Raw genomic sequence first — 25,590 nt, 5'->3', positions numbered from 1 at the left:
TTTTCCCACCATCCCCTTTTTCTCATCCAGGAAACCATCTGCCAGTCAGCAGACACAATGGGCCAAGTAAGAGGACCACACAAATTAATCACAGAGGTTTCGGGACTGAATACAAGAGGAGCTGAGTCAACAGTCAGGGAATTATATGCAATGGGCTTGAAGCATGGGCAAGAATCGTTCTGGTGGTGGAGAAACAGTAACGACACTTCAGGTAGACAGATCAGACTCACGGTGTGTACTCAGAGTGATCACACGCGAATTCCATGTTAGCCTCCAGCATGTTCAACTAATTAGAAAGTCCAGGTGACTCTACTGGATGTGTCAGAAACAGACTTATTTCTTAGATAGAGCAATGGCATAGATTTCAGGGTTATAAAGGAGAATTCAGTCAGGCTAGTACCACAATGTCAGGATAAGGTAGAGGCTTAGCAGAGGGTACAGTGGGAACTGAAATGGAATAGCGGGATATACTAAACCCTACAAGTTATTTAGAAAATTGGAACTATGTACAAAGCTTCTGGTGTTAATCATGAATTAAATTATTAGACTCTACTATCATGGACCTGCAGTTTACCACAAGTGCCACTAGGTGGTGAGCATGCACTAGTAACAGCTTGAAATTGCCAGCCTCTCAATGTGTCTAATTGTGAGAATTCAAGTGTTTAAGTTCTAATTAAATAAAGTTAGACTTTCTATTAGTGAAATATAACCAGTTACAACTCTAGTTAGTAAATTTTAAAAAACTGAAATGTTACTCATTGATAATTTCAACCATAAAAGGACCTCTGTGCAAGATTAGAGCTATCTAAATAAACTTCCTATGAGACTCTCTATTGTATTTTATTATTTCTGTTAAATACCCTCCTTGGAGAAAACATAAAATTAAGTAGTGAAAATGTCTTTGACAATAAATATCATCAAGTAGTTTGGAAGCTTGGATTTGAAAATGGGTTTCATTCTAATGTTTAGCTGATGTCTCTGGGTTAGAGCCCATTTCTCTGATACATAATGCAGGTAATAGAAATAATTAGAAATTTCCCTCATCTGGGAATGCTTCATTTGCTGCCAGTGGTTCCAATGAAGCTGTGTTATTTACGCTGTTGCCCTCGAAATGTCTTACCTGGCTCTCCACGTCATAGAAGCAGAGTCCATTATTCTGTCCACTCGACTACCAAACACAGACTGGATGCTCAGAGAATTGATCAACATTTTCTGCTGGTCAAAAACTAACTCAGTCTTCTTCACATGAGGTCTCAGCACATCGCTTATGACTACTTTATTTCCCCCAAACAACCAGAGTTTATCCCTATTAAACATGAGACTGATTCAGAGGAAGTTGAATCTCTCATTGAAAATATGTATGTATGCATGTTTGTGTGTGCATGTGTGTGTGTGTATTCATGTGTATGTGTGTGTATACATGTGTATGCATGTGTGTGTATACATGTGTGTGCATGTGTGTGTGTATTCAAGAGGCATGGAAATTTGGCATTAATCTTTCTATATTCAACAATATTATAATTTGTATTATGCTAAACTCTACAGACAACCTGTATTTATATTGCTTGGACGTATCTAGTATCTACATAAACATGGCTATACATCTATCTTATAATTACACAGATTATTTGAATTTGGAATAGTGCTGTCATGGTGATATTATAAATGTTAGCAGTAATTACTACATTCAGTTTAGCCTTTCCAATAACCAAGTTGTACTGATTTTAATTTATAAATAGAGAAGCTTAAGTTCAGTGGGGGTGAAGCTCAGTGACGTAGCATTTGCCTATAGCATGTGCAGGGTTCAAACGCCAGCCCTGGAAGGAGGAAAGGAAGCTGCAATTGAGGTGGTGTAAGCAGGCTGAGCATACAAGTAGCAGTGTTCAGACTTGGGCAGCGAGCTGGAGACGAGGTCCACACACCAGGGCCCTTGCCTGGAGCATCAGTGTGCTTTTCTGGAACCCCACAATGTCCTCTCTCAATTTTGAAAAACGTCTGCTTGGAACTGCGTTCAAAGCAGGAAAACAGCAGCACACCTCCACAGCTGTATCTTCAATATAGGCATTTTGCTGAAAATTGCCACTGAACACGGAAAATTCCAGTCTACTAACTTGGAAACCACTTACAACCTCCTTGTATTGCACAATGTTCACTGTTTTGTCCATTTTTAGATAGCAAGAGTAAGCCCATCTTCCTCTCTAAAATAAGTACATCAATGTGCATCGAACACCGAGTAAATGTAGTCGGAAGTATAAAAACGGATCCTTAAGGCTTCCTAAGCAGCTAGTGTGAATCTCCAAATGTTACTGAAATACATGGGCAACAGGAGGCACACCTACAGTTACAGCCTGGCTAGGAGATGGATACTGTCATGTCACCCGGCAGGAGAGGAAACTGTACAATCTCTCTTGGAAGGCAACTTGGCAGTAGGTATACAATCCACAAAAACAGGAACCCTTTCACCAAATAATTCCACTCCCGGAGTTTATCCTAAGTGTGAATTTCCATAAATTCAGGATGTTCTTAGTCTTTTGTAATCATAAAAATTACTAAAGAACTTAAGGATCCATTAAGGGAAAATGTGTTGAATAAATCTGGGGTATTGACTCCACCAGCCACCATGCAAGTAAAAAAATTAACAGAATTTAACATTAATGTTGGCAAATGGATGCAATGATGCTACAATATGCTATTATGTGTGCCTTTAGAAAACAAAAGGTAATAAAAGATACACATATTTTAAATATCTGTATCATGTTTATATATACATATATATTTGCATAAAATATATAGTTAATATATTTAAGTATATATTAACACATTGGGCAACAGGCATTGTATCCGGGGAAGAAAACAAACTCTCTGGGAGCCAGGGAGTAAAGGGAGGCTTTTTGAGTCTGATCTGAGCATGCCTTGCCTAAGTTTTAAAGCCCTGGTTTTCACTTTTAAACTTTTAAAAACTTGTGAGTCCTTTAAGCCCTCATTTCCAGTTGTGAATGTTTGGCTTGAAGATACTATCAAATATATGTCAGGCTGTTTTGTGCAAACATGTTCTTTGCAGTGTTTTTTTAATGATAAAGTAAAGAAGGAAATAAATAAAATATTCGTCATTTGGTAGTGAAACTATAAATATGTGCATTTGTGTGTATATTGCTCTCCCTTTTGTAAATGTAGCAAATGTATGTTCAGTATCAATGACCACAGGTAAAGGCCCAGTTCTTCACTGAATTCTCAGCCCCTGATATTGTCTTTGAATAATCATCACTCAATTAACACTTACACAAAAATGAACAAACAGAAGAGAGACTGGACTGATAGAAGCAGAAACATTAATGGCATTCACCACTGACTTTTCATTTGTGTATTTTTTGTCATATTCCAAAATGAATGGGACGCAGTATGCTAAGTGCTAGAAGGCTGCATCCTAAAAGATTCATAGTTTTCACACCAGGACTATCTAAAGAGGAATGAAGAGCTATTTCAATGAGTACCAGTGAGTATTGTATGATAAGCACTGTTCACAGAAATTCTGGAATGGACAGTGCGTGCTGCTGTGCAAGTGTCACCTGATCTATCCAGTGCACAGTGGAGATGTGGGGGGGGCACTTCGAATGCTGATTATAATGTCACTCTGCGTATGGAAGAAATCACAAGAACTGGCATTACAATCATCTAAGCAAATGTTATACAACAATTGAGATGTTTTGTGTAACAGTTGACCTGATTTTGTTTTACGCCTTTGCTTTTTACTACAGATAGATACAAGCCCTCCTGACTTAGCCTACAAAGTAAGGCTTCTAGTACAGCCTTTGAAGTGTCACCTGTGGAATATGTCCCTAGAACCTGTGAAGGGTTTGAGCTCAGTGGCTGCCATGGCTGTCAGGATGACTTTAAGGATAGCTTCCCCCTTTCTGCTTCTCCCACATGTATCACTGGGTCCTGAGTATGAAGGAAAGCAGTGGTGTAGAAACTGGGAAAGGGCTTGTTTTCTAATCAAGTATCTAACTTAATACTACTACTGTTTCCTTCTGTATGGAATAGTTTCTTCATCTACGACCAGCCTGTTACACAGTAATCAGCACCTCCACAGTAGTGGTATAAAATACACACTCAGTGCAAAATATGGGGTTTTATTCTAAGCCAAGCAAAACCCCACCTCTACGCCTAAGAAAGCACATTAGGCTGGGTTTGCGTGTCTGTGCAAAGTCACAGGTCTTTTTATATTCACTTTGTATCCCGAAGATATTTCCCATCACTCACAACTCAGGTACACAAGAAAAAGCAGGACTTCCGACAGGGTGTTGTCTGTCCTTCCTTGTTCTCTAATGTCAACTGCACTAACGTTTTGATGACAATTTTCCAAAATGATTTTATAATGTTCCAATGTGTAAACTTAGCCAACTACCATTGGCTGGAACTCTCATGGGCCAATTATCTCCCACATACTGCTCCCGCAAATAGCATAGCATGGGTGACTAGATTCCAGCGTGTACATTCAGTCAGGGCAGGGGGGGTACTTGAAATTTTTATTCTTCGAGAGTTTTATACAATGTATTGGGATCATATGTACCCCCTCTGCCCTATCCACCTGTACATGTGTCCTCTATACTGTCTTGAAGCAGATGCTCTGGCTCTGTAATCTTTCCTCCCCTATTCTACGATGCTCCCTGAGCGTTCGTTACACATAGTGTCCATGTTGTAAACCACTAGTCAGCTGTTCTCTGTGTGTTCAGCAGTGGTAGACTTCTGTAATGGTCTCTGTGTACTCCAAAATGAAGCCATTTTGATGAGCAGTGAGAGATACACTTATCTGTAAAGATAAAGATTTCAAATTCAGTTAGAAATTGCGCTGCCTTGGGAAAGTGGCGGCAGTAGGGTCTTCTCTAGGTCTTATGGCTTTTCTAGCCATAGGTTGTAGAGAGAAGCCTTTTCCTTGCCAGCCGTTTTGGTTTTTCCCCACCAGTAGCCTAGGCTCTGCTGCGTTGTAGTACCCAAATAACACACAAGATGCTGTATTAATTATGAAGCTGTTGGCTTTGCTTGTTTCTTACTGGCTGGCTCTGACTTAAGTATTTAATCCATCTAAGTATTTCTCTTACCGGTTGGACATCTTACTTCTCTGGCGGGCTACATGATGACTCTCTGTGTTTCTCCTATCCAGAGTCCTTCTGGACTCCTAGTCCCACCTATCTTGCTTCCCTATTGGCCAACAGTGCTTTATTGACATATACACAGGACTTCCCCATCAATAGGTAGTTGGCTAAGTGACAGATATGAATTCCCTCCCACTAAGTAAGCCATAAGTTCAATTAGGTAGCGGTTGGTTACCCCCAAGATGTAAGCATCATACTTATGCCTTTCATAATGTGTTCTTGTGGTTTGTAGACAGTACAACTAGCTGGGACTATTAATTGCTGTTCTCCTTTGGCTTCGATTTCTCCTTCTAATGCTATGAGAGCAAATGCTGACTGGAGAGGTTTCTATGTCAATTTCAGCTTGATTCCTCTGTGTCCTGCCTCCAAAGTGTGTCTTGTCCTCAGCAATAGGATCTTACCTTCAGGCTCTGGGAGGCAACCGAGGCCAATAGCAACATTTTATATTGCACCGGGGGGACCCTTAGATCCTACACCAACAGCTTGAAAGGCGTCGCAGGTGGAGTACTGGGGGTTTGATAGGTGGTCAATGGCTTTTCTAGAAGAACATTGCCACTCCAAATTGAGTCACTTTAACTAAATTAATTCATTGTTTCTGTCCCTCTCTCTCTCTTAGTAAACATAAAATCATATGATTCCCTGTGCTTTTCTCGAGCATCTTTAGTGTTATTTATCCCCCTCTTCTCCCATTCCTCTGTGTTGCTGTCTCTCTTCCTTCCTCAGCTAAGTGTCTCCTACTCTTTTCCCCCATGGAAATAGAAAACAGTGTATTGGGTGAGGTGACCCAGGCCAGCCCCTGAGTAGGGTCTTATCTGTTATCTTTCCAATTCCTCAGAGAGAAGTTTATTTTCTTTATTGAATACTGGGTCCTGCTGCACAAGCAAGGGTACAAGGCTCATAGTACACATCAGTGAGTAATGTTTGTTTGAAGACCTACAGCAAAGAAATCACACTTCCCGAAACCTAGTTACTTGAGATTAGCCTACAGTGTTCTCCATCCTTTGTGACCATTTGCTGCAGAAGTCTATAAGGACCTGCCACAGCAATTGCTACTTGGTTGTCAGACACAGTATGAACCCAATGGGGCTGTTCTCTTACATTAGAGATTGGTTCTCCATGAACACAGTAAAGTAAATTAAAGTTCCCTGTCCCCTGGTGCCAAGCTCTAGATTATTTATTCAATTAGTTAGGGATAATTTTGTTTTCTGTAGAAATCAAAAGAGCCAGGAATAAAGAGCAAACATTGTTAACAAAGGGAAAATTATAGAGCTCTGTTTTCTTGTTCTTATGTGACATCTGCTGGATGCTTGGTGAGGGTGCCTCTGGATGGCCGGGCAGAGTAGGAGGAGATGGAGAGTCTTCATGGAGAAGGGTTTTGCCTTTCATGTGGAAGCAACTCCTTGTCTATTGAACCCAACACTGATTTAGAGTTTTAGCAATAAAGCATGCAATACTTTTTAAGCTTTATGGAACATTGTTTAAATGACAGACTGGTTAGGTAAGATGAATAAAACTAACATTTTTACGGCATCAAAGGACACTAAAATGCAAAATCAATAGTGACTAGGGCAATGCAGTATTGCTATAAATCAGTTTCCTGAGCCCATGAAGAGCCTGAGGAGGAGTATGGAATTCCCCCTTGTGCAGTCTCGGGCCTGCTGCTTTCTCCACCGACTTCCGAACCAGCCTGCATCCTGCTAATCACTTTTCTCCTCCCATATTACTGACAACAATAAAAGCAATTAGAATTTCCAAATCTTGGTGTTTTCCTGTTGTTAAAAATAAGACCTACTTTTCCCTTCTCACTGGTCAGACCAAGAAAATGCAACCCTGCTTCTCCCCTTCATCCCATCCGTTAGCAAACACATGGAAGGCTCCGTTTGGGCCTCCCTTCATCCCATCCGTTAGCAAACACATGGAAGGCTCCGTTTGGGCCTCCCTTCATCCCATCCGTTAGCAAACACATGGAAGGCTCGGTTTGGGCCTCCCTTCATCCCACCCCTTAGCAAACACATGGAAGGCTCGGTTTGGGCCTCTCTTCTGTTACAGTCTTTCTTCCCCATGGCAGGTCATTCCAGCATCACAGAAATGTGCTCTAGGTGGCCATCTACAAAATTTAGTAGGACATGAATCTCAAAAAGTCTGCTGAAAACAGACATCATGATTAAACGGGCTCTAGTACCTCTCTTCAGACAGACGGAAGGCTGAGTGGATCGTGGGGTCTCTCACATGCTAGGTGGGTGTCTTCTCGGAGCTGCATGTTTAGCAGGTTTCGCCACTTCTTATCTTAAAAACAAAAAGGAAGAAAAGCTATCTGTATTCCACACACATCCTCTCTCCTCTCTTCTTGGCAGCTCTTCACGGCAGGCTTTCTGAGAGGTGTCTACAGTGAGTGTGTCTACTTTTCACTCACACAGATTCCGTAATCCAAAGCCTCTCCATCCCTGCCACCAAACTGGAATTACTATGATCCCAGTATCTACTTGCCAGATCTACTGGCACTTTTCAAGATGTGGTAGGGTGCTTCCTTTTCCTAGCTGCTCCCTTTCTTTCCACTCACATAGTGTTTCATCATTTTTCTCCCAATCACTGGTCTCCTCTTCTGGTATCTTCTCTTAGACTTAACAGAGTCCAGGGCTCTGTGTCCTGGTTCCCTCCCTCCATTCCTGTAATACTGTGGTTCCTATACACAAGGATTCTCAGAACTACACCTCCTGTTCTTACACACAGCCTTCAACATAGTATCAAACCCTGGCTGTCCAGATATCTCACAACTGTTTCATGATCCAAATAAAACTCCTTATCTCTTCTTCTTACAACCTCAGTCTTGTTCGGCTCTTTCTTGTCTTAATAAACCTGACTTCTTTATTCAGTTTCCCAGCACAAAAACATAAGTAACTTTTAGATTTGTTTTCCTACCATCCATATAGCACCATGTCTATTTCTAAATTTAGAACCTGTGTATGCTGCCCTTAACTATCGCCCATCTGCAGACCACTGCAAAGGCTGATTGGTATTTCTTGTTTTAAAAATGGCATCTCGAAGACTGTGTAATTCTTCTGGTTGGAACACTCCAATGTATCACAGCGCATATAAAATCCCCAAAGTGTCTCCTGTTTTTCAGCTGTCCACCAGACAGGTCCTTCCTCATTTAAATTTCCATTGGAGAAGGGATGTGAATTGGGTGAGCAATAAACAGGTTCCCTATACAAAGTCCTATCAAAAGAGAATAGAGAAAGAGGTAAGGGAACGTTACGGGCTGGGAAGAAAGTCGATTTAGAGGGTAGAACGATACCAACATTTATACGGCATCTACTAATGCACCAGTGACTTCATGCCCAATTTAATTATCAACACCCAATGTGGTGGACACATTGCTAGTGATAAAGAAACAGCATCTGAGAGTTTCTGTGTCATGTACAACTCTACACGATTTATAATAGGACTGAAGTTTACCACTCCCATCTGCCTGATAAGGACAGGCTTAGGAAAGTACATCACAGCTTCAATCCATGTTCATCTCATTTTAGTATAGTTTTATCACTGTGGCATGTACCTTATCCAAAGGAGGAGAGATTATTGTGGTGCATGGTTCAGTGGTTTTTAGCCCATGGGCAGGTGCCTCTGTGGTTTCCCAGCCAGGATAGGCAGGAAAATCATAGCAGAAGGGCGTGATGAAACAGAGTTGTTCATACCCTGATTGCAGTGAGGAAGGAAGGAGAGAGGGAAAAGAAGACACAGAGACGAAGACTCTGTGGGCAAGATACCTTTCTTCTAACCAGGAACTGCCTCTCACCATCTGTCCCAAATGTTGTCTAATTATGACAGACTTCACGATGGAGTCACCTTTTGATAATTAGACCCATCAGCCAAGGAACAAGCCTTCGGCACACAAAATTGTTGGTGACACTTGATTTTAAGCCAGAATAACCCCTCAAGGATATACTTTATAGTCTTCGCGTTACACGTTTTTTCCTACATACTTTATGCTTTTAAACCAATAGCTCTCCATGTGAGAAAATTTAAGATACTTTTTCAAATTGATTCCTTGTCCTTTCCCACTCACCCAAACCTTAACTAACTGAAAACACATTATTCTGACCCAACCCCGTAGTTAGTTTAAAAGACCATTATTTACATGAGTGAGAAAACAAAGATATTGCCTCTAGGTAAGCAACATTGAGTGTTCTGGGGGATTCCAAACTCAGAATGGCCTGTTCTCATGATTTATTCTAAGGAAAGGTTTGGGGAGTAGGTCTGCCCCATATATCGGCAGCCACCTATGAGCTCTGGGCTGTTATTCAGGCATGGCTGCACATGGCATCGATAGAGAAAGGACCAGCTGGCCCCTTCTCCCCGGTCCCTCATCAGCACCAGCCGTGCCTCCGTCTTGCGGGCTCATCACTGCGGAGCCCCACCATCCAGAGAGTTTTCAGCTCCATTCCTGGCTTCCCACACTATGCCATTGCTGCTTCTACCAGATTGAAGAAAAGTCCTAAAGCCCTTGACGGGCGGAAGGAATCACCATTCTCTGATGTTAATTTCCCATGTGTAGTGGATTCTAGGCAGGCCATGAATACTTCTTCAGCGTCGCCTCTTTTCTGCTTTTTTTCTAAAGACATTCCCCTACCACTAGACATCATATTCTCAGAACACTGAAAACACATAGAAAAGAAAATCATGGAAATTAAATAGCAATAAAGCTGTTGTTGACTTCACATAAAAATATTATCCAGTATCTCAATGGCAATTATTTCCAGAAACTTGGCAATTGCAACTGTACTAATGATAAAATTGATTCCAGTCACAGTCCATCTTTGTTTGGAAAGGAAATACCAGTAGTGTTTCAAATGTGAATTATTAAGGACCTTGGTTTGCTGAAGGTAGCGTGTATGTTCTCCTTGCTAACACAGCGTCTTGTCGAGGGAAAGAGTAAGTGCAGCTTTTCTTTACCTCATATGATTTTCACTGTGGATCTTTGGAGCAGGAAGTAAAAGCAGCTATTAGTCCACGGGGCATGTGGGATGAGTTCAGGCAAAGTCAAACCCAGTCCTGCTCACAGCCTCCTCCTTCCTGTGCTGCTTTGTCTATGCTGGCCTCAGAACATGTCAACAAATCTCTTTTAAGCTCAGAGGGAGGAAGGATGGTGACTCACTCTCTTTCTGTAAGGGAGTAATTTATAACAGATGTGCTTTTCAAAAAGGTACAAGTTTGTCTTGTAAAATATTTGTGAAGAAAAATAGCCTCCAGATTTTGCAAAGTAATTCCTACTTATTCTTGGAGATGTCACAGAGAGCATTGTTTTTACAATACTAACATGTTCCTTTCTCACTTAATTTGATTATAACTTAAGATTAGAGAAGGGCCATGTTTGAAGATCTCTAACAGTGTAGTGAAAAATACCATATGTGACCATGGCTTTTAATGGTGACCAGAAAGAATCCAGGTTTGAATCCTTAGACATTGCTAGAAATGATTTCCACTAGTGACATGTTAGCTTCTCTCACCTTCAATTTCCTTCTCTGTAAAATGGGACAGACACCTGCTCTGCCATCTTAAGTGAGAAGATGGTTTTCAAATGCTTTAAAAGTTACAGTGCTGTGAAATATGATTATTTTCATTTACTTTTGTATATTATATAAAAGGTGAAATATCATCTGTCAGTTTCTCTCTGTGTACGTATGTATAAGTCTGTGTATGTATATGTCTCTGCATATATGTTTGTATGTCTCTATATATCTGTATATATAAATATATGTCTCTCTGTGTATGTATGTATGTATGTATACATGTATGTATGTATATGTATCTTCCTCTCTCCCTGTTGAAAGGGAAATCCTTCCTTCTCAGGCTAAAAACTGTGCTAAAGGCTGGAGCTGTAGCCAGTAGGCAACTTCCTGCTGTGCATGCACTAAGCCCTGCTTCCATTCCTACCAGCACATAGCTGAAACAAAACAAAACACAAATGAAACAAAGTAGATTGGTAACAGAGCTTACACTGTGCAAGATTAACCAATTCTGCTCCTAATTCAGCCACTAGGCTTGTTGAACAAATTACTGGCTCTAATGCAATGTCTGACTCGCATTAGCACTGACAGATAAAATCATGTGATACCTATGATAAATGGCGTGTGTCTTGCATGAGTATGGCCAGTGGTTTGCAGAGGACACACAACTTTTAGCAGGTGAGGAATATTGTAAACAGATGAACTTTCTATTCAGATGCCATTTTTCACGGCCCAGATTAAATACTGTAAGCAGCAGATTTTCACCCTCTGTGAGGAGAGAATGCTGTTAGCTTTGAGTGACTATGGTAAGGACAATAGAAACCTGTAAGATACAAACAGATAATAATGGCCTGCAAGAGAAAAAAGTGTTCTCTTTATGAAAATTTTATAAAAACGTTTATTGGTGTGTGTGTGTGAGAGAGAGACAGAGACAGAGACAGAGAGACAGAGACAGAGAGAGAGACTTTTGTGTCCTGCTCTGTCACTCACCACCTTATTCCCTTGAGACGAGGTCTCTTACTGAGCCTGTAGTTAGGCTAGCAGTCAGCAAGCCCCCGCCCTACCCTGCTCCCCAGCAGAGGTAGGGTCATGGACACATGTGGAGCCAAGCCCAGCTTTTTAGGTGGCTGCTGAGACCTTAACTCAGGTCCTCAATCTCGTGGAGCAAGTGCCCTTACCCACTGAGCCATTTCTCCAGCCCCACATTCAAACTTTGTAGTATTTCCTTTGCAGTCTCTTCAAATTGTAATATGACTGACTAATATCTGCTAAATATCTCAGCTGCATTCCAGATGTTTAAGGTAAGTGCTTAAAATGAATTAACTAATGTGATTTTAAAATAATAATCACAAATTATGTTTCATTGTTATGTGAATTTTACAAATGAAGTCAATGATTTGTGTGTGTGTGTGTGTGTGTGCGCGTGCGTGTGTGTGTACGTGTGTGTATGCGTGTAGATCCTATAGCTAAGGTAATAATGGAGGTGGCATTAGAACCACACTTAGCAACAGCCAGTTGCTAATCATCTTTTCATCTAGTCATCTTTTAATTAAGTTATGGCCATCTAGATAGTAAACACACAATTGGCCTCTTAGTTCTTCATCTGAAATTCTACACGCATTTGAAAATGAAACAAAATGTATATAAAGAGGTTTTTCTTTTCCTATACAAACATACATTCATAAGTTTTTAGTAGGTAGGATAAAAGGATTTCAGCCACTTTCCCAGTGCTGGAAGGTGCTATTCATGTACTGGGGAGAAATGTAATTAACAGTCATGCCCAACTGAACACTGTGAGTTAACAGTAGTAAGTGGTCCAGCAAGATATGCCCATTGGTGCAGCAGTGACCTGAATATAATTTAAGACCTGCTCTACAAGATGAAACTCATGCCTAGCACTGTTAAAGGTGGGTTATAGGCCCTAGGGATGAACCTACTGCTACTACTATTCTGCTCAATAGATGTAGTACTTAATTGCTCCTGAAGAATTTATCTGTGTACACCCAGTTGGTGCATCTCTTTACCCTCCTCAGAGAAGAGACCCACAGCTGGTCAATGTATAGAGGACAATAGGAGGCTGTAGAGTGTTCATCCTTATGCCACTCTCACCTCTCCCAAGACTCAGGCATCACGGCAGATGAGGGGTGGGAAGGTCTTCACACACAGTGGCAGTGGATGACTATAGTGAAAGTGTTTTCTGAACACAGCAGCTGCACTCACACCGTCTCACAATGGTTGTGACTGCATGCACAAGACCTGCCCAAAGTCAAGCCAACCCGAATTTCAGCATGAATGAGGAAAGGACTCAGGAAACACTGCCCTAGTTGAGCAATTGGCAACTCGTGGCTTCTGGAAGATGGCGTGTCAGTTGTCTCCAGGAATGTGGCCCCGGAGACGCTATGCATGCAATCACTGACAGCAGTAAGCATGTTCGGTGGTGGTGTTTTTTGTTTTTTTGGTTTTTTTTTGTTTTTTTTTTTTGTTTTTTTTTTTTGGTTTTTACGAGACAGGGTTTCTCTGTATTGTTTTGGAGGCTGTCGGTCCAACCTGGCCTCGAACTCACAGAGATTCGCCTGCCTCTGCCTCCCGAGTGCTGGGATTAAAGGTGTGCGCCACCACCGCCCGGCTTCGGTGGGTTTTAAAAGAAAGAGACACAGCACATGAAGTTGAGTGGGAAAAGTGATGGGGAGATAGAAGAGGATTGCAGAGAAGGGAATTGAGGTGCATTTAATTGAAATATATTATTTACATTTATGAAATGCTCAAGCAATTAAAAAAAGCTAAAAGAAAAAACCATCTAGCCAGCATTTGCAATGGGAAAGCAAAGGGGCTTTTAGGATGCACCTAGTCCTCTATCTCTGTCTCCCTGTCTGTCTGTCTTTCTGTCTCTCCCCACCCCACCCCATCCCCTTTCTCTTTCAAAGGAGGTTTGAAGACAGGCTGTGTCTGGGTTTTCACATTATCAAAGCCTGCAATCCGTTCATTTGGACATCAGAGAAAACCCCATGGGGCACACCGATTCTTAATTCAGCACTTGGGGTAAAAGTAGCCTTTGCTACTTATTTCCCACTCAGTTATTTGGTGTCTGTCAAGGTTGGCCTGGAGACAGACCACTGCTCATTTCAAGTTTTGAAGGCAGGGCTTTGGGGACAAAGGCCCATGCCAACTGAGATGGAAGGTCTCTGTAGGAAGGTTCTCCTGCCTGCTGACAAGGAGAATAGATGTTGCTATGGAGTCCGATTTTCTTACATCATTAGGGTTAGGGATGTTTACATCTTCCTTAGGAGCTGTGTGATGAGGGGTCTAGCAATGAGAAGTTTGGCTTCAGGTATCTCCATGACAACAGGTATATTATACTGATGTCTACTTTCTATAAGTTTTATCTCCATTTATTAGATAAATATTGCATTGCAGACTTTTAGAAATGTATTAATTGGAAGTTTCATGATCAGGAAATGTTCTGCTTTGACGTCATTCTCTTTCTGATCTCCAGAGTCTTTCTCCCATGAAGACCCCAACCTTGTGAGGTCCCTGCTCCCTTTCCTGCTCCCCGGGCCTCTTCTCCAACCCTTCCTCCCTGCCCCCTCTCCCTTTGCTTTGATCTCTTTCTCCCTTTCCTCATCTCTTTTTGTTCTATTAGCACCCTCTCTTTCTATCTGTCTTTCTTTCTTTCCCTTAGAGTGCTGCCTGACAGCTGAAAGACCATTTCGAACCGTCCAGCCCCGGTGATAGTCTTGTCTGAATTGTTGCTTTACAATAACCTTTAGCATCAGACGCAGATGCACGAGAGTGTTATTACAAACAAGTGTACTAATAAGCATGAGGCTGCTTTTCATCAGAGGAAACCGCAGCAGCAAAGGACAGAATTGTTTTCTGGAAGGGTAAAAGAATAAGCCAGAAAGTAAAAAAGAAAGCAACTCCTCTGCCAAGTTCGCATGGGAGGAAAAGATCTTCATGGAACATTGCAGAGTCACTTCCTAACGTGGCCCCTGACAGCAAACAGTAAGCTACCTGGAGCAAAGCAAAAAAAAAAAAAACGCACAAAGATGTCTGCTGCTATCAAAATTCACTATAATAATTCAAATTCTAAACGTATGCCAAAAGGAATAAAAATAGTTTTAATTAATTTTTTAAATCACAGTACTATTAACACTAGTTGTTTGTAGATGGTTTATTTCTGCAGGATTGTGCTAGGACCTTTAAGCGTGTTACCTCCAGCCACGGCCCCCCTCAACCGTAACTATGCCTTAGATCACCTCAGTGTCTTAATGGAGAGTTTCTGTGCTTTAAGACCAGTATCAGGGAAAGATCCAGGCCAAGTAACCTGGGTAAGACTTGATGTTGTCGGGATTGTGGAAGACACTAGCTAAGATTCAGTTGCCAAGGGACTTTGAGTTGCCAAGCTGCTCTCTGTGAAAATTTCAGCATTCTAGATTTTGGGCTGAAATATAGTTTTCTATATCTGAAAAAGAAGGAAATGTTGGCAGAGATAAAACATCGGGTCCCTTCCTAGTGAATCCCTAAGGGATCTTTATGTCCTATCTGATATGGTTTCCATAGGTTAGAGGTGCAGAACTGATGGCCTCTTACTGGATCTGCTGTGGAACGTGGGGACCAAAGTGTCCTTAGCACAAAGCATAGACATGTTCCGAATGTGAGGACTCTGCATCGTCCACAGGAAACTAGCTAGATCTTGTCAAACGTCAACCCTTTCAATGGTTTTCTGCTGCAGTGATACAGCAAAGCTTAAAAAGAAGCAAAAGTTGACTGAAACCAGCTTTTGTGATGGCTTGTCAAGTCTGCATGCTTCCCTCAGGGAACAGGGTGACCGTGAGCCCTGGCGTGGGGGCAGAGTTTGTGTTCTATGTCTGCTATCCTGTCATGAGAGGCCCTCCTTCTCTCTTCCCTTTCTCTTTGGTTTCTTCCTTCTGTTTCTTTATCCCAGCCACTTTTTCAATTCAAGACACTTTCTCAAGTCTGGAAAGTGAAACACAACCAATTTTGTAATAGTAATATTTTGAACAAAGATTCTACATCTGTTGTGATCAATGATCAGTACAGCATCGGTGCTCAACAGGTTTACATTCTATGATGTCAGCGGCGCTGACAATGACCACTGAGGCAGACTCCTAAATGCATTAATGACTGAAGCAAGATGTGGTTCAGCATGAGGAGTGGGACGCAGAGTTCGCATCCCTGGTGCCTATCATGCTGGCATCCTGTTCTCATTTGGAACACAGCAGTGAAAGCAGAAGGGAGGAATCTGTCTCTGCACTTGCAAAGTCAGTGACCATGGTTCCCTCCACGTGGAAGCCAGTCTGTGGCTGGCCTTTCAGGTTCTCTTAAATCTCCAAAGCTAAGAATTAGCTACTTTTCTTGGAAGAATCTTGTGAATTTTCTGTTATAAGAGGCAGGCAGATCTCTGTGAGTTCGAAATCAGCTTGGTCTACAGAGCAAGTTCCAGGACAGCCTCCAAAATAATACATAGAAACCCTGTCTTGAAAAACAAAATAAATAAATAAATAAAAAACCATTAAAAATTACATAGAATTTGAAGAAGTTATGCAATTTAAGCCTCACATGCTCTCAGATTTACAGTTATAACTGTTTTCTATGCTGACATTTTTTACATGTTGAAAAGAATAATTCATCATTTTTTTAAACCAGTGTCACTACTGAGCCTTTGGATGATTAACTACTCTGTGTATTTCTTTCATCCAAACTGGCTTATAAAAGAAAGCAAAAATGACAATAAAAGAAATGTACCAATTTATTCCCTACTAATAAAGTATTGAACATTAGGGGGAAAGTGTGAAATATTGGAATGCAACATAGAGCAATTCCATTACCCACTGCAGTTTTGGGTCATATACTGTGTATAAAGAGTAATTACTTCATTGGCCAGAGACCACAGTGAAGGGATATAGAATCTGATGAAAGAGATTTTGCAATAAAGATTTTACCCCAATGTATTTGCTTCCCCAAACTTTACCAACCTTAAGGCAAGCACATCTTATTTTCTCTTCTGATGGCGGGGTATGGGAGTGGCAACAGACTTCAAGTACTAGAGAAACAAAGACAATTGTGTGAGCCAAGTCAATTTTGAAGAATCTTATTAAAAATTATACATCAATATTTGAACTGTTCAAAATTGCCCTTTTGAATGGTTTCAATGAAACATCCTGTTGCTGAGGATCCTACTTTGTAGCATGTTGTTTTCATTAATCCTGGTGGTTCCTAACACATCTTCACTTCTGACCCTTCAATGAAATTTCTGGATTTCATTTATTTGCTGAAGAATTTAACTGCATGGTGAGCCTCAAGTCTAGGCTATGAAATATACAAGTAAATATTTTCCTGTCCCCATCTTGCTTATCCTACTGAAGTTTTGGAGAGGAGCTGAAGTCTTCCAAACAGGATAAGAAACATAACACATACTCTGGAGAGAAGAGACTGAACTTGGCCAGCTCAAGCCCCAGTTCAAGCCCTATCAGTTCTCTCTGAGCCTTGGTTTCTAATGAGCAATGGAGAAAAATATACTATAGTATGGCTGTGGGGACTGAATTAGGTATATGAGAAGCATTTTATAGTACTCAGTGAACAGTATTTGCATATTTTTTCAAAATTACTTAAAGCTTATTAAAGTCCAAAATATAGAAAAGCTAAAGTAAAATTATGCCCTGTAATTAGTTTAACTTTCTTCAATGTTGGGGGGGAGGGGTTCTAAATATAAAATGTTACTTTCATTGAAAGAAATTAGAAATTATATATAATATTCATTTTCCAATTATTTGAAATAGATCAATTATTTCATCATTAAAAACTACATGTTTTCTGATTTCCAAATAGTCCTATATAATACTTTAATGATTTTTTGTTAAACTTATAAAGAAAACTGCAACAGAAATATTTTTATGGGTGCTTATTGGGTGAGTCTATTGGGAATTTCATCCCATCACTTGCAATATTTGCTATTTTTTCCTCAGCCTTTAAAAAAATCTTTTTGGTAGTGCTGTAGCTCAAGGCCAAGGATTCACACATGCTTAGCACACATTGGTCTTGCTGTAGCCCAAGGCCAGGGATTCACACATGCTTAGCACACATTATAGTACTGGCTAGAGCCCAGTTTCAAATTTATGGTGACTTTTGATATAGTCTTTAATTTTTTTTTGTTTTTACTAGACAGGGTTTCTCTGGATTGTTTTGGAGGTTGTCTGTCCAGCCTGGCCTCGAACTCACAGAGATCTACCTGCCTCTGCCTCCCGAGTGCTGGGATTAAAGGCGTGTGCCACCACTGCCCAGCTTATAGTCTTTAATTTTATGAAATCACTGTTATCAAGTTTTTTCTTGATAACAGTGGCCTTCTTTTTTAATGCTTGGTTTTAGAAAGCTCTTTCCTATCAATGGAAGTAAATATTGTCTTTTAATCATTCATTTATAGTTTTAAAAAACTAGTTTGGAATGTCTTTGGAGCTATTTGATGTGCAGATTGATGTAGACTTGTATGTACTACCTAATAGAGCTGAGAGTTCATCTAAGGTAGGGTTTAGAATAATTTTCACTAAGTATTATAGACAACTAAATTGCTCATTCACAACTATCTTCTATATGAGCCCTCCCTCTTTTTTTTTTTTTTTGAGATATGATCTCATGTAACTCAAGTTGGCCTTTAACTCTTGGTCATCTTGTGTTCACTTCCTGACTTCAGGAATTGTAGGCATGCACCCAGCATGATGCCTTATTATACATCATTCTCTCAATATCTGTGTCTCGTTTTAATTATCTTCCCTACAAAATGCTTTCTCATTATTTTTCCCATTTATAGAAATGTCTTGATTATAGTTACACACATCTTTATCTTCCAAGAAATACTTTCAGGTTCTGTCTACTCCAAACATAAGTTGTTGAAATTGCAATAAATCTGTACATTCAACCACCTAATATTCTACATAATAATATAGACATGTTTCTACATTTTCATAATTTTTGAGGTTATGCCAAAGTGCTTTATTATGTTGTGAAAGAACACAGCACTGAGCAGGGACCTTGTTCTCAGTGGACTTTTCACTTTACAAACAGCCACTTGAATTTGCTTATTTTTCTTTCTTTGGTGCTGGAGATAGAACCCAGGAATGTGCTTATGTTAAGTGAGCAGTCTACCATGGACACACATCCCAGGCCTGCAGGGCTTTGTTTTTGTTTTTCTACACACAGAATAAATAATTTATAAGAGTTCTTTGCTTCAAAAACATAATAGAATTTAACTGGTACTTAGGAGAGAACACTAAGGGTCAGCCCAACTTTGCAGTTATTAAAACAACTGGAAAGAGCCACTGGTTATTCACTTTATCTAAAATGTACAATTACTTAAGATTACATGGGTGAAATTAGTATTTTGTCTGGCAAAATGAAAAAGGAGAAAACATAAGAAATTGATGCATCTAGGTCTGTCTAGGCAAGTGAAGGATGACTTTTGAATACGATAGAGAATGCTGGGTATCTAATTATTTCCCATATTATAGGGTTTAGAGTATCCCTCATTTACCTCTCTTAACAATCTTTTTTGACATTAGATGGTCAATATAAAAGATTTCTCCTACTGAAATTAAATTTAAAGTAAAAACTGATTGGTATCCACAGTTGAGATCCAGTTACAAAACTGCCGTTAATGGCATTGGTCCCAGAGTCCTGTGCCGTCCTTGGAGGAAGCCCTTGCACCTGTGACTCACTTGTCCTTGGTTTCTAGGTGACAGAATGGCAGCCCTGGCCAAGTGTTCACAGTGCAGTCTTTGGACTCTTCTAAAATGAAAGTCAATATGTAAATGTGCAACATGACATTATTATCCTAGTTCCCTGGCTGCTTTTAGCAAGCACTAACTGCCACATGAGGTCTCAAGTGTTCTGGCATACTATGCAAGTGTTCAAAAGAAGTTAAAGTAATGAAATTGGATCTACATTTCCATAGACATTCAAGCTGGCATGGAGAAATGGAGTCATGGAATCAGGGTTGGACGGTCTCCACCAAACAACCTAGGCAAGTGTCTGTGATGCCAGGCTACTGAGCTGAATTCCATCGTGAAAGGCCACCACTATTTCTTTCTCTGGGTCTAAAATTACAAACTATGCACATTTCTCTAGGTTCACACCATGAACAGGGTGCTTATACTTAATCTCCTCCCACCCTTTCCCTGGTATACAAGAATTGCTTAAGATTCAAATTGAAGTATGTACAAAAAAGGAAGTGTTAAAACTGGCTACTAGATATGGGACTGTAGACTATCTGAGCATTGTTCAGAAGATCAATGTGTATCTGATCTAGGAGTGTCCAGTTAATGCATCTCAGTATGAGTCATTTTTTTTTAACCAGTTGTTATTATTTCCATGTATTCTTGTTTGTGCTCGGTATTTTCTGCCATTGAAGTATTTGTTTGGTAAAGTCTAGCAATAAGTTCAGTGGTAGGGTTCTTTACAAAGCCCTTGGATCAATAGAAAATATAAAAGAAACTAAAAATTATCCAATAAAATATGCAGAGAGCCAACTAAGGTAGTGGGATCAAGACACTAGGTTTGAAGCCGAGCTGTAGTTCAGTCACTAGAGTGCTTGCCTAGCATGCACGAAGCCCTGGGCTTGGTCTCCAGCATCTCAAACTGAGTGTGTTGCGACAGAATATGCCTGTAGTCCTAGCACTCAGGAGAGGGTCAAGGATCAAGACCCTGGACTACATGAGATCATGTCTCAAAGAGAGGGCATTGGTGAGGAGGGGAGAGACTGGGTTTGCCAGGTGGGTTTTGCATCAGGTTTGGCAAGTCTTCCTTTCATATCTGCATACCACCCATAGCTTTGCCTCCTTGATCCTATTCATCAGCATAAGGGCAATAGAATTCAAGTGTCCTGAATTGCAGCCATCTGGTACATTTTTCCTGTCATCTTTCCTGAGGTTTTTATGGGTTCCAAATATCCATTTGCATAAACATAGAGATGAAGATTGCTTAATATTAAAAATGCAGGAGAGGGACAGTCCAAAGAATCAAACAAGAACCAATGTATATCTTTTACTCATTCAGAATTTTTTTATTGCATTTTAGGATGGTGAAAAAAAAGGATTTATAAATAAAATCTATGCCATCCAAGAAGTCTGCATCAGTGTCCAGAACATCCTAGATGAAGTGGCTTCCTTTGGAGAAAGGATAAAGAAGTAAGTAATGCTGACATGTGACCCCCTGGCCTTTTCTAGGACAGTCTATTTGACTCAGAGTAACAGAACATGTTCTGTCTGGCACAAGTCACTCTTGAGTAATCTATTCTTCAGTTCCCTCACAATATATTTTGTTTTTGTGAGTCCTTGGTTTTATGATGGTTCTGTCAATTTCCTGCCTGAAGTTTAGAACATATTGGTTAGAAAAAAGAAGTCATAATTGTAGCTTTGAAGAAATAACACTGTCCTACATTTTAGCATATTCTAACCTATTTAGCATAATCTAACCTAATACATTTTAGGTAATCAAGATAGGTCTAATTATATTTTTTCGAAGTTTAGTTTTATCAAGACATAGGACACATTTCATCACTTAGAAAAAATCACAGATTTTTTCAATTATAAAAGAATTCCTTTAATTAAAAGTTTTTAGATTTATTTAAGTGTTGACCTTCATGTATGTATGTGTACCACACGTGCCTGGTGCCCAAGGATGTTCCAGGAGAGCAATGGATCTCCTAGGACTGCATTTGCATGTAGTTGTGAGCAATTATGTAGTTGCTGAGAATTGAAACTGGCCCTCTGCAAGGACAGATGCTCTTCATCACTAAGAAAATGATCCTGCCCCATTTATATTGGTTTGTTTGGTTTTGTATTATGTTTGTGAGTTTGTTTTTATTTTTGAGACTGTTTGGCTCTGGCTAACCTGGAACTTACAGAGATCTACTTGACACTGTCTCCCAAGTGCTAGGATCAGAGCTGTGTGCTACCGCACCCACCTTTGATGAAGGAATACATTTTGTTGAGATATAACGTACACTTTAGGAACACACACCAACTTTTTGTTTTGTTTTGTTTTTTTGTTTTTACGAGACAGGGTTTCTCTGTATTGTTTTGGAGGCTGTCGGTCCAGCCCTGCCTTGAACTCACAGCGATCCGCCTGCCTCTGCCTCCCGAGTGCTGGGATTAAAGGCGTGTGCCACTACCGCCCGGCTCCAACTTTTTTTTTTTAAGACAGAGTCTCATTATGTAGCTCTGGCTGATTGGCTGTTCTGGAATTTACTATGTAGACCAGGATAGCCTTAAACTTACAGAGATTCACTTTCCTTTTTCCTAGTGCTGGGATTAAAAGCATGTGCTATTTTGCCTAGCTGGAATTTGTATTCTTATTCTTATATGGTGTTATTATAAATAATTTTATTTACTAATACATTTTGTTTACTTGTTTTCTTTTGGGACAGTGTCTCATGTATCCCAGGCTGGCCTTGAACTTAGTATGTAGCCAAGGATGAGCTTGGAGCCCTGGTTTTTCTGAGCCTCTACCTCAAGAAAGTCTGAGTTTGAGTTTATCCTGGGCTACATATTGAGAAACTGTCTCAACAAAATCTATTCTTTAAAAATCCTGGCTCCCACCCATACCTAAACACTGAACTAAACTCTTGGAATCCAGAGACAGAGAGGGAGGAGCGATGAGCAAAGGGGTCAAACTGGACTGGTGAAACCCAGAGAAACAGCACACCTGATAAGGGGGAGCTCTTGGACCCTATATTGATGACTGAGAGGTCAGCATGGGACTGATTCAGACCCCCTGAATGTGGGTGTCAGTGAGGAGGCCTAGGCAATCTATGGGGCCTTGGGTAGTAGATCAGTATTTATCCCTGGCATACAAATGGACTTTGGGTGCCCATCCCACAATGAGGGATCCTCTCTCAGCCTGGACTCTTGGTGGAGGGTCTAGGCCCTGCCCTGAACCAAATGACAGACTATGGACACCCCCTATGAAAGACCTCACCCTCCCTGGGGAATGGAATGGAGATTGTGTGTGTGGGTGGAATAGGAACTTTGGTGGGGGTAATGGGAGAGGAGGGGGAGGGAGAGGGAGCTGTGACTGACATGTAAAGCAAGCTTGTTTCTAATTTAAATTAAAAAAAAAAATCCTGGCTCCAAGGGTTACTGAAAAACAGGGTAACCAGATTGATCTGTTGGGTCTCCTATTACAAACAATAACTTTAGGAGAGTTATCTAGACAGACAGCAATGTAGTGCTGGGATCAGTCATGTGCCACCATACTTGGTTACTAATATCCTTTCTGAAATCAAGAGTGGATTGATAGTAACTGAGGCCTCACACTAGCCAGCCATTTATGACTGACCTGTAGCAATTATCAATAACTATTTAAGAAAGGCTGCTCTATATCTGGACACACCTGTACTTTCTGAATTTCATATCTACTCTTGATTTATTACTCATGACCAATTGTTGTAATTTAAGAAAAGCAACACATGAGAGAAAGATGCCATGAGACAGGGTTCAAGCAGAGGGTTTTTTTTTTAATTAAGGGAAAGGGATCATAAAATCATAAAAAGGAGGAAAGGAGAGGGGGAGACGGACCTCCTGAGACCGGAATGTAGGAAGGAGGGAAGAGGGGGAGAGAGAGAGGAAAGAGAGAGAGAGCAGAACAGAGAGAGGACACACACAGAACTTAAAAGGAACAAATTACTTAAACTCAAAGTATGAGTCATCATAGAGTACTGTTTGTGCTGCACGGGATAATATGTTTTATTTTGTATATTTTTAATTTAATACATTTCCACATATACATCAATGCTGATTTTCAGCTTTTATGTGTAGTACACAAACCAGCTCCTTTTCACCCCTAAATGCAGTTGTCTCAAAATCCTAAAGACTAAGTCAGATCCTTCTCTCTCTTTGTCTGTCCTTTTAATAAGCTTCCCTTGCCCCAAGGCCTAGCCTAGAGCATAGCCTGCAACTCTAAATTTAGGGCCTAACTTACTAAACATTATGTCACAATGTATGCCGACTCCTGTGAATGCCTCATCCACACTAGAATATGCTAGCTTCTAGTTCTCTTCACTAGCTTGTTAGGCGACCAGTCAGTGTCCATACTGTCTTACAACAGTCTGTGACCTGGTTTTCCTGTCCAGTCAGTAGAAGCACAGTAGCCCTGAAGGTGTGTTCCAGCTCTGTTCCACTCCCATTTACGTCCCCTATTGGGACTCCTTCTTCCTAGCTTATGCCAGACTCACCACAGAGCATTCTCAAACTCCATGAAGCACGGCAGCACTGACTTTATTCCCAATTGTCCAGACATTTCTAAGCGAGGGCAATGGTAACAAGTGACATTCACAAAGCTAACTGTCCTGGCCTCCTTCCCTGGTTTCTAGTTCCACTGGAGACAAAGCTGAACAGAAAGAGTCATCCTAGAAGGAATTCTAAAATTCAAGGCTCACGCAGTGCTCCAGGAGTTGCACTTACAGTCGCTGCAAACATCTACTTCCCAGTGTGGGGATATGGAGTTTTTAGGATGAATGGTGGGCCTTGAGACACCCTGTTGTATAAAATCTAAAAATAAACAAGGATTGGTACTAGTTTTAGTAGCAGAAAAAAATATTTTTACTGTATATGGAAGTACCCAAGTTGTGCAATGACTTTAGGCTACGAAATCCCTGGGACAACCTGGTGGGCCTGTGTTCATGGATGAAATAGATTATGAGTAACCTATGTCCTTTGATAAAGCACATTGATTTGAACCAGTGTTTAGGAAAGTGTTACTGATTTGTTACTTTTCCATCCAGTACTTTCAACTGGACTGTCCCATTCTTAAGCTGGCTGGCCATTGCAGCCCTCTGTGTGTTCACAGTTATTCTGTACTTCATCCCACTGAGATACATCGTTCTTGTCTGGGGTAAGTAAAGCTTTTTAAAGAACAACAAAATCCCTCACCTGTTTTAGCAGCTAAGAACAAACTGTTTTTTAAGAGGTGAGTTATAACAGCAGTAGTTATCTATATTTATGGTCATGTAGGTACTCCATGATGAGAAGAGGCCGGTCAGTTAAAAATCACAACCACATAAAGATTTAGGTCTCAGTCTAAAATACATTTTTCATATCTGGCACCATAGCCTCCATCATAATATAAACACGCACTGGTACAGATTCCTTATATATCAAAGTGTAACTTTGTCCAGATATCGCTGACTTATTGTCACCACTTAAAGCCAATGAAGGCGCCTTAAGCCCTGTGGTACGCTTAGGAGAATATGCCTTTTGCTGAGGTATTTCATCTTGTGAAAGTGTCTGTAAACACAGTACTAGCTGCCCATTTGGAAGGTAACTTTTAGGACTTTGGAAAAGCCTTACTAGAACTTACAGGCTCCTTAGGAAACCAAAAAGTCTACTGAGTATGAATGATTTTAGAAAAGGCAATTTCTCCCTAATATTTATGCAATTTTGACACATGCTTCCAACAGTCCCTTTGACCCTAGTACCCATTCTGGAGGTGGTCAGTTTCAGCATCATGAAGAACTGAAACTGAATTTTTCTTTTTCTTCTTTGTGAAATTTTTGGTTTAGAAAACCCAATCTTCAGTCCACCATCATATAGAAATATTTTCTATTTGCCCCTTACCAATGTACACATACATCAAAATTGCTAAAACTAAAAAAATGCAAGGATTAAAAATGGGCTTTAAGAAAACATGCTTACATTGTAATAACAGGATTATTACAGAGATGCTTTTGCCTCCCAAATCATTTAAAGAAATAAACTAGAAGAAAATGAATTAAGAGCAACATTCAATCTCGTTTTAAGATTTCTGTTTTGGGGGCTGGAGAGACAGCTTGGCAGTTAAGAGCACTTAACAGTCTTGCAGAAGACCCAGTTTTGGTTCTTAGCACCCAAAGCACACAGTGGTTCACAACCACCTATGACTCT

General features: G+C 40.4%; 1 protein-coding gene across 8 annotated transcripts in view; it reads left to right on the top strand.

Moving 5' to 3' along the window:
• Mctp1 (multiple C2 and transmembrane domain containing 1) overlaps positions 1 to 25,590 on the top strand; it is a 521,330-nt gene that overhangs the window by 491,501 nt on the left and 4,239 nt on the right. For all 8 annotated transcript variants that reach the window (XM_040728844.1, XM_040728841.1, XM_040728842.1 and 5 more), the window contains 2 exons: positions 20,747 to 20,856; positions 24,453 to 24,562. In XM_040728844.1, the coding sequence (XP_040584778.1) occupies positions 20,747 to 20,856; positions 24,453 to 24,562 (220 nt within the window). The remainder of the gene's footprint in view (positions 1 to 20,746; positions 20,857 to 24,452; positions 24,563 to 25,590) is intronic.

The sequence above is a fragment of the Mesocricetus auratus genome, unplaced genomic scaffold (assembly GCF_017639785.1).
Source record: "Mesocricetus auratus isolate SY011 unplaced genomic scaffold, BCM_Maur_2.0 Super-Scaffold_100020, whole genome shotgun sequence".
NCBI lineage: Eukaryota > Metazoa > Chordata > Mammalia > Rodentia > Cricetidae > Mesocricetus > Mesocricetus auratus.
This window is presented reverse-complemented; position numbering and strand designations above follow the sequence as displayed.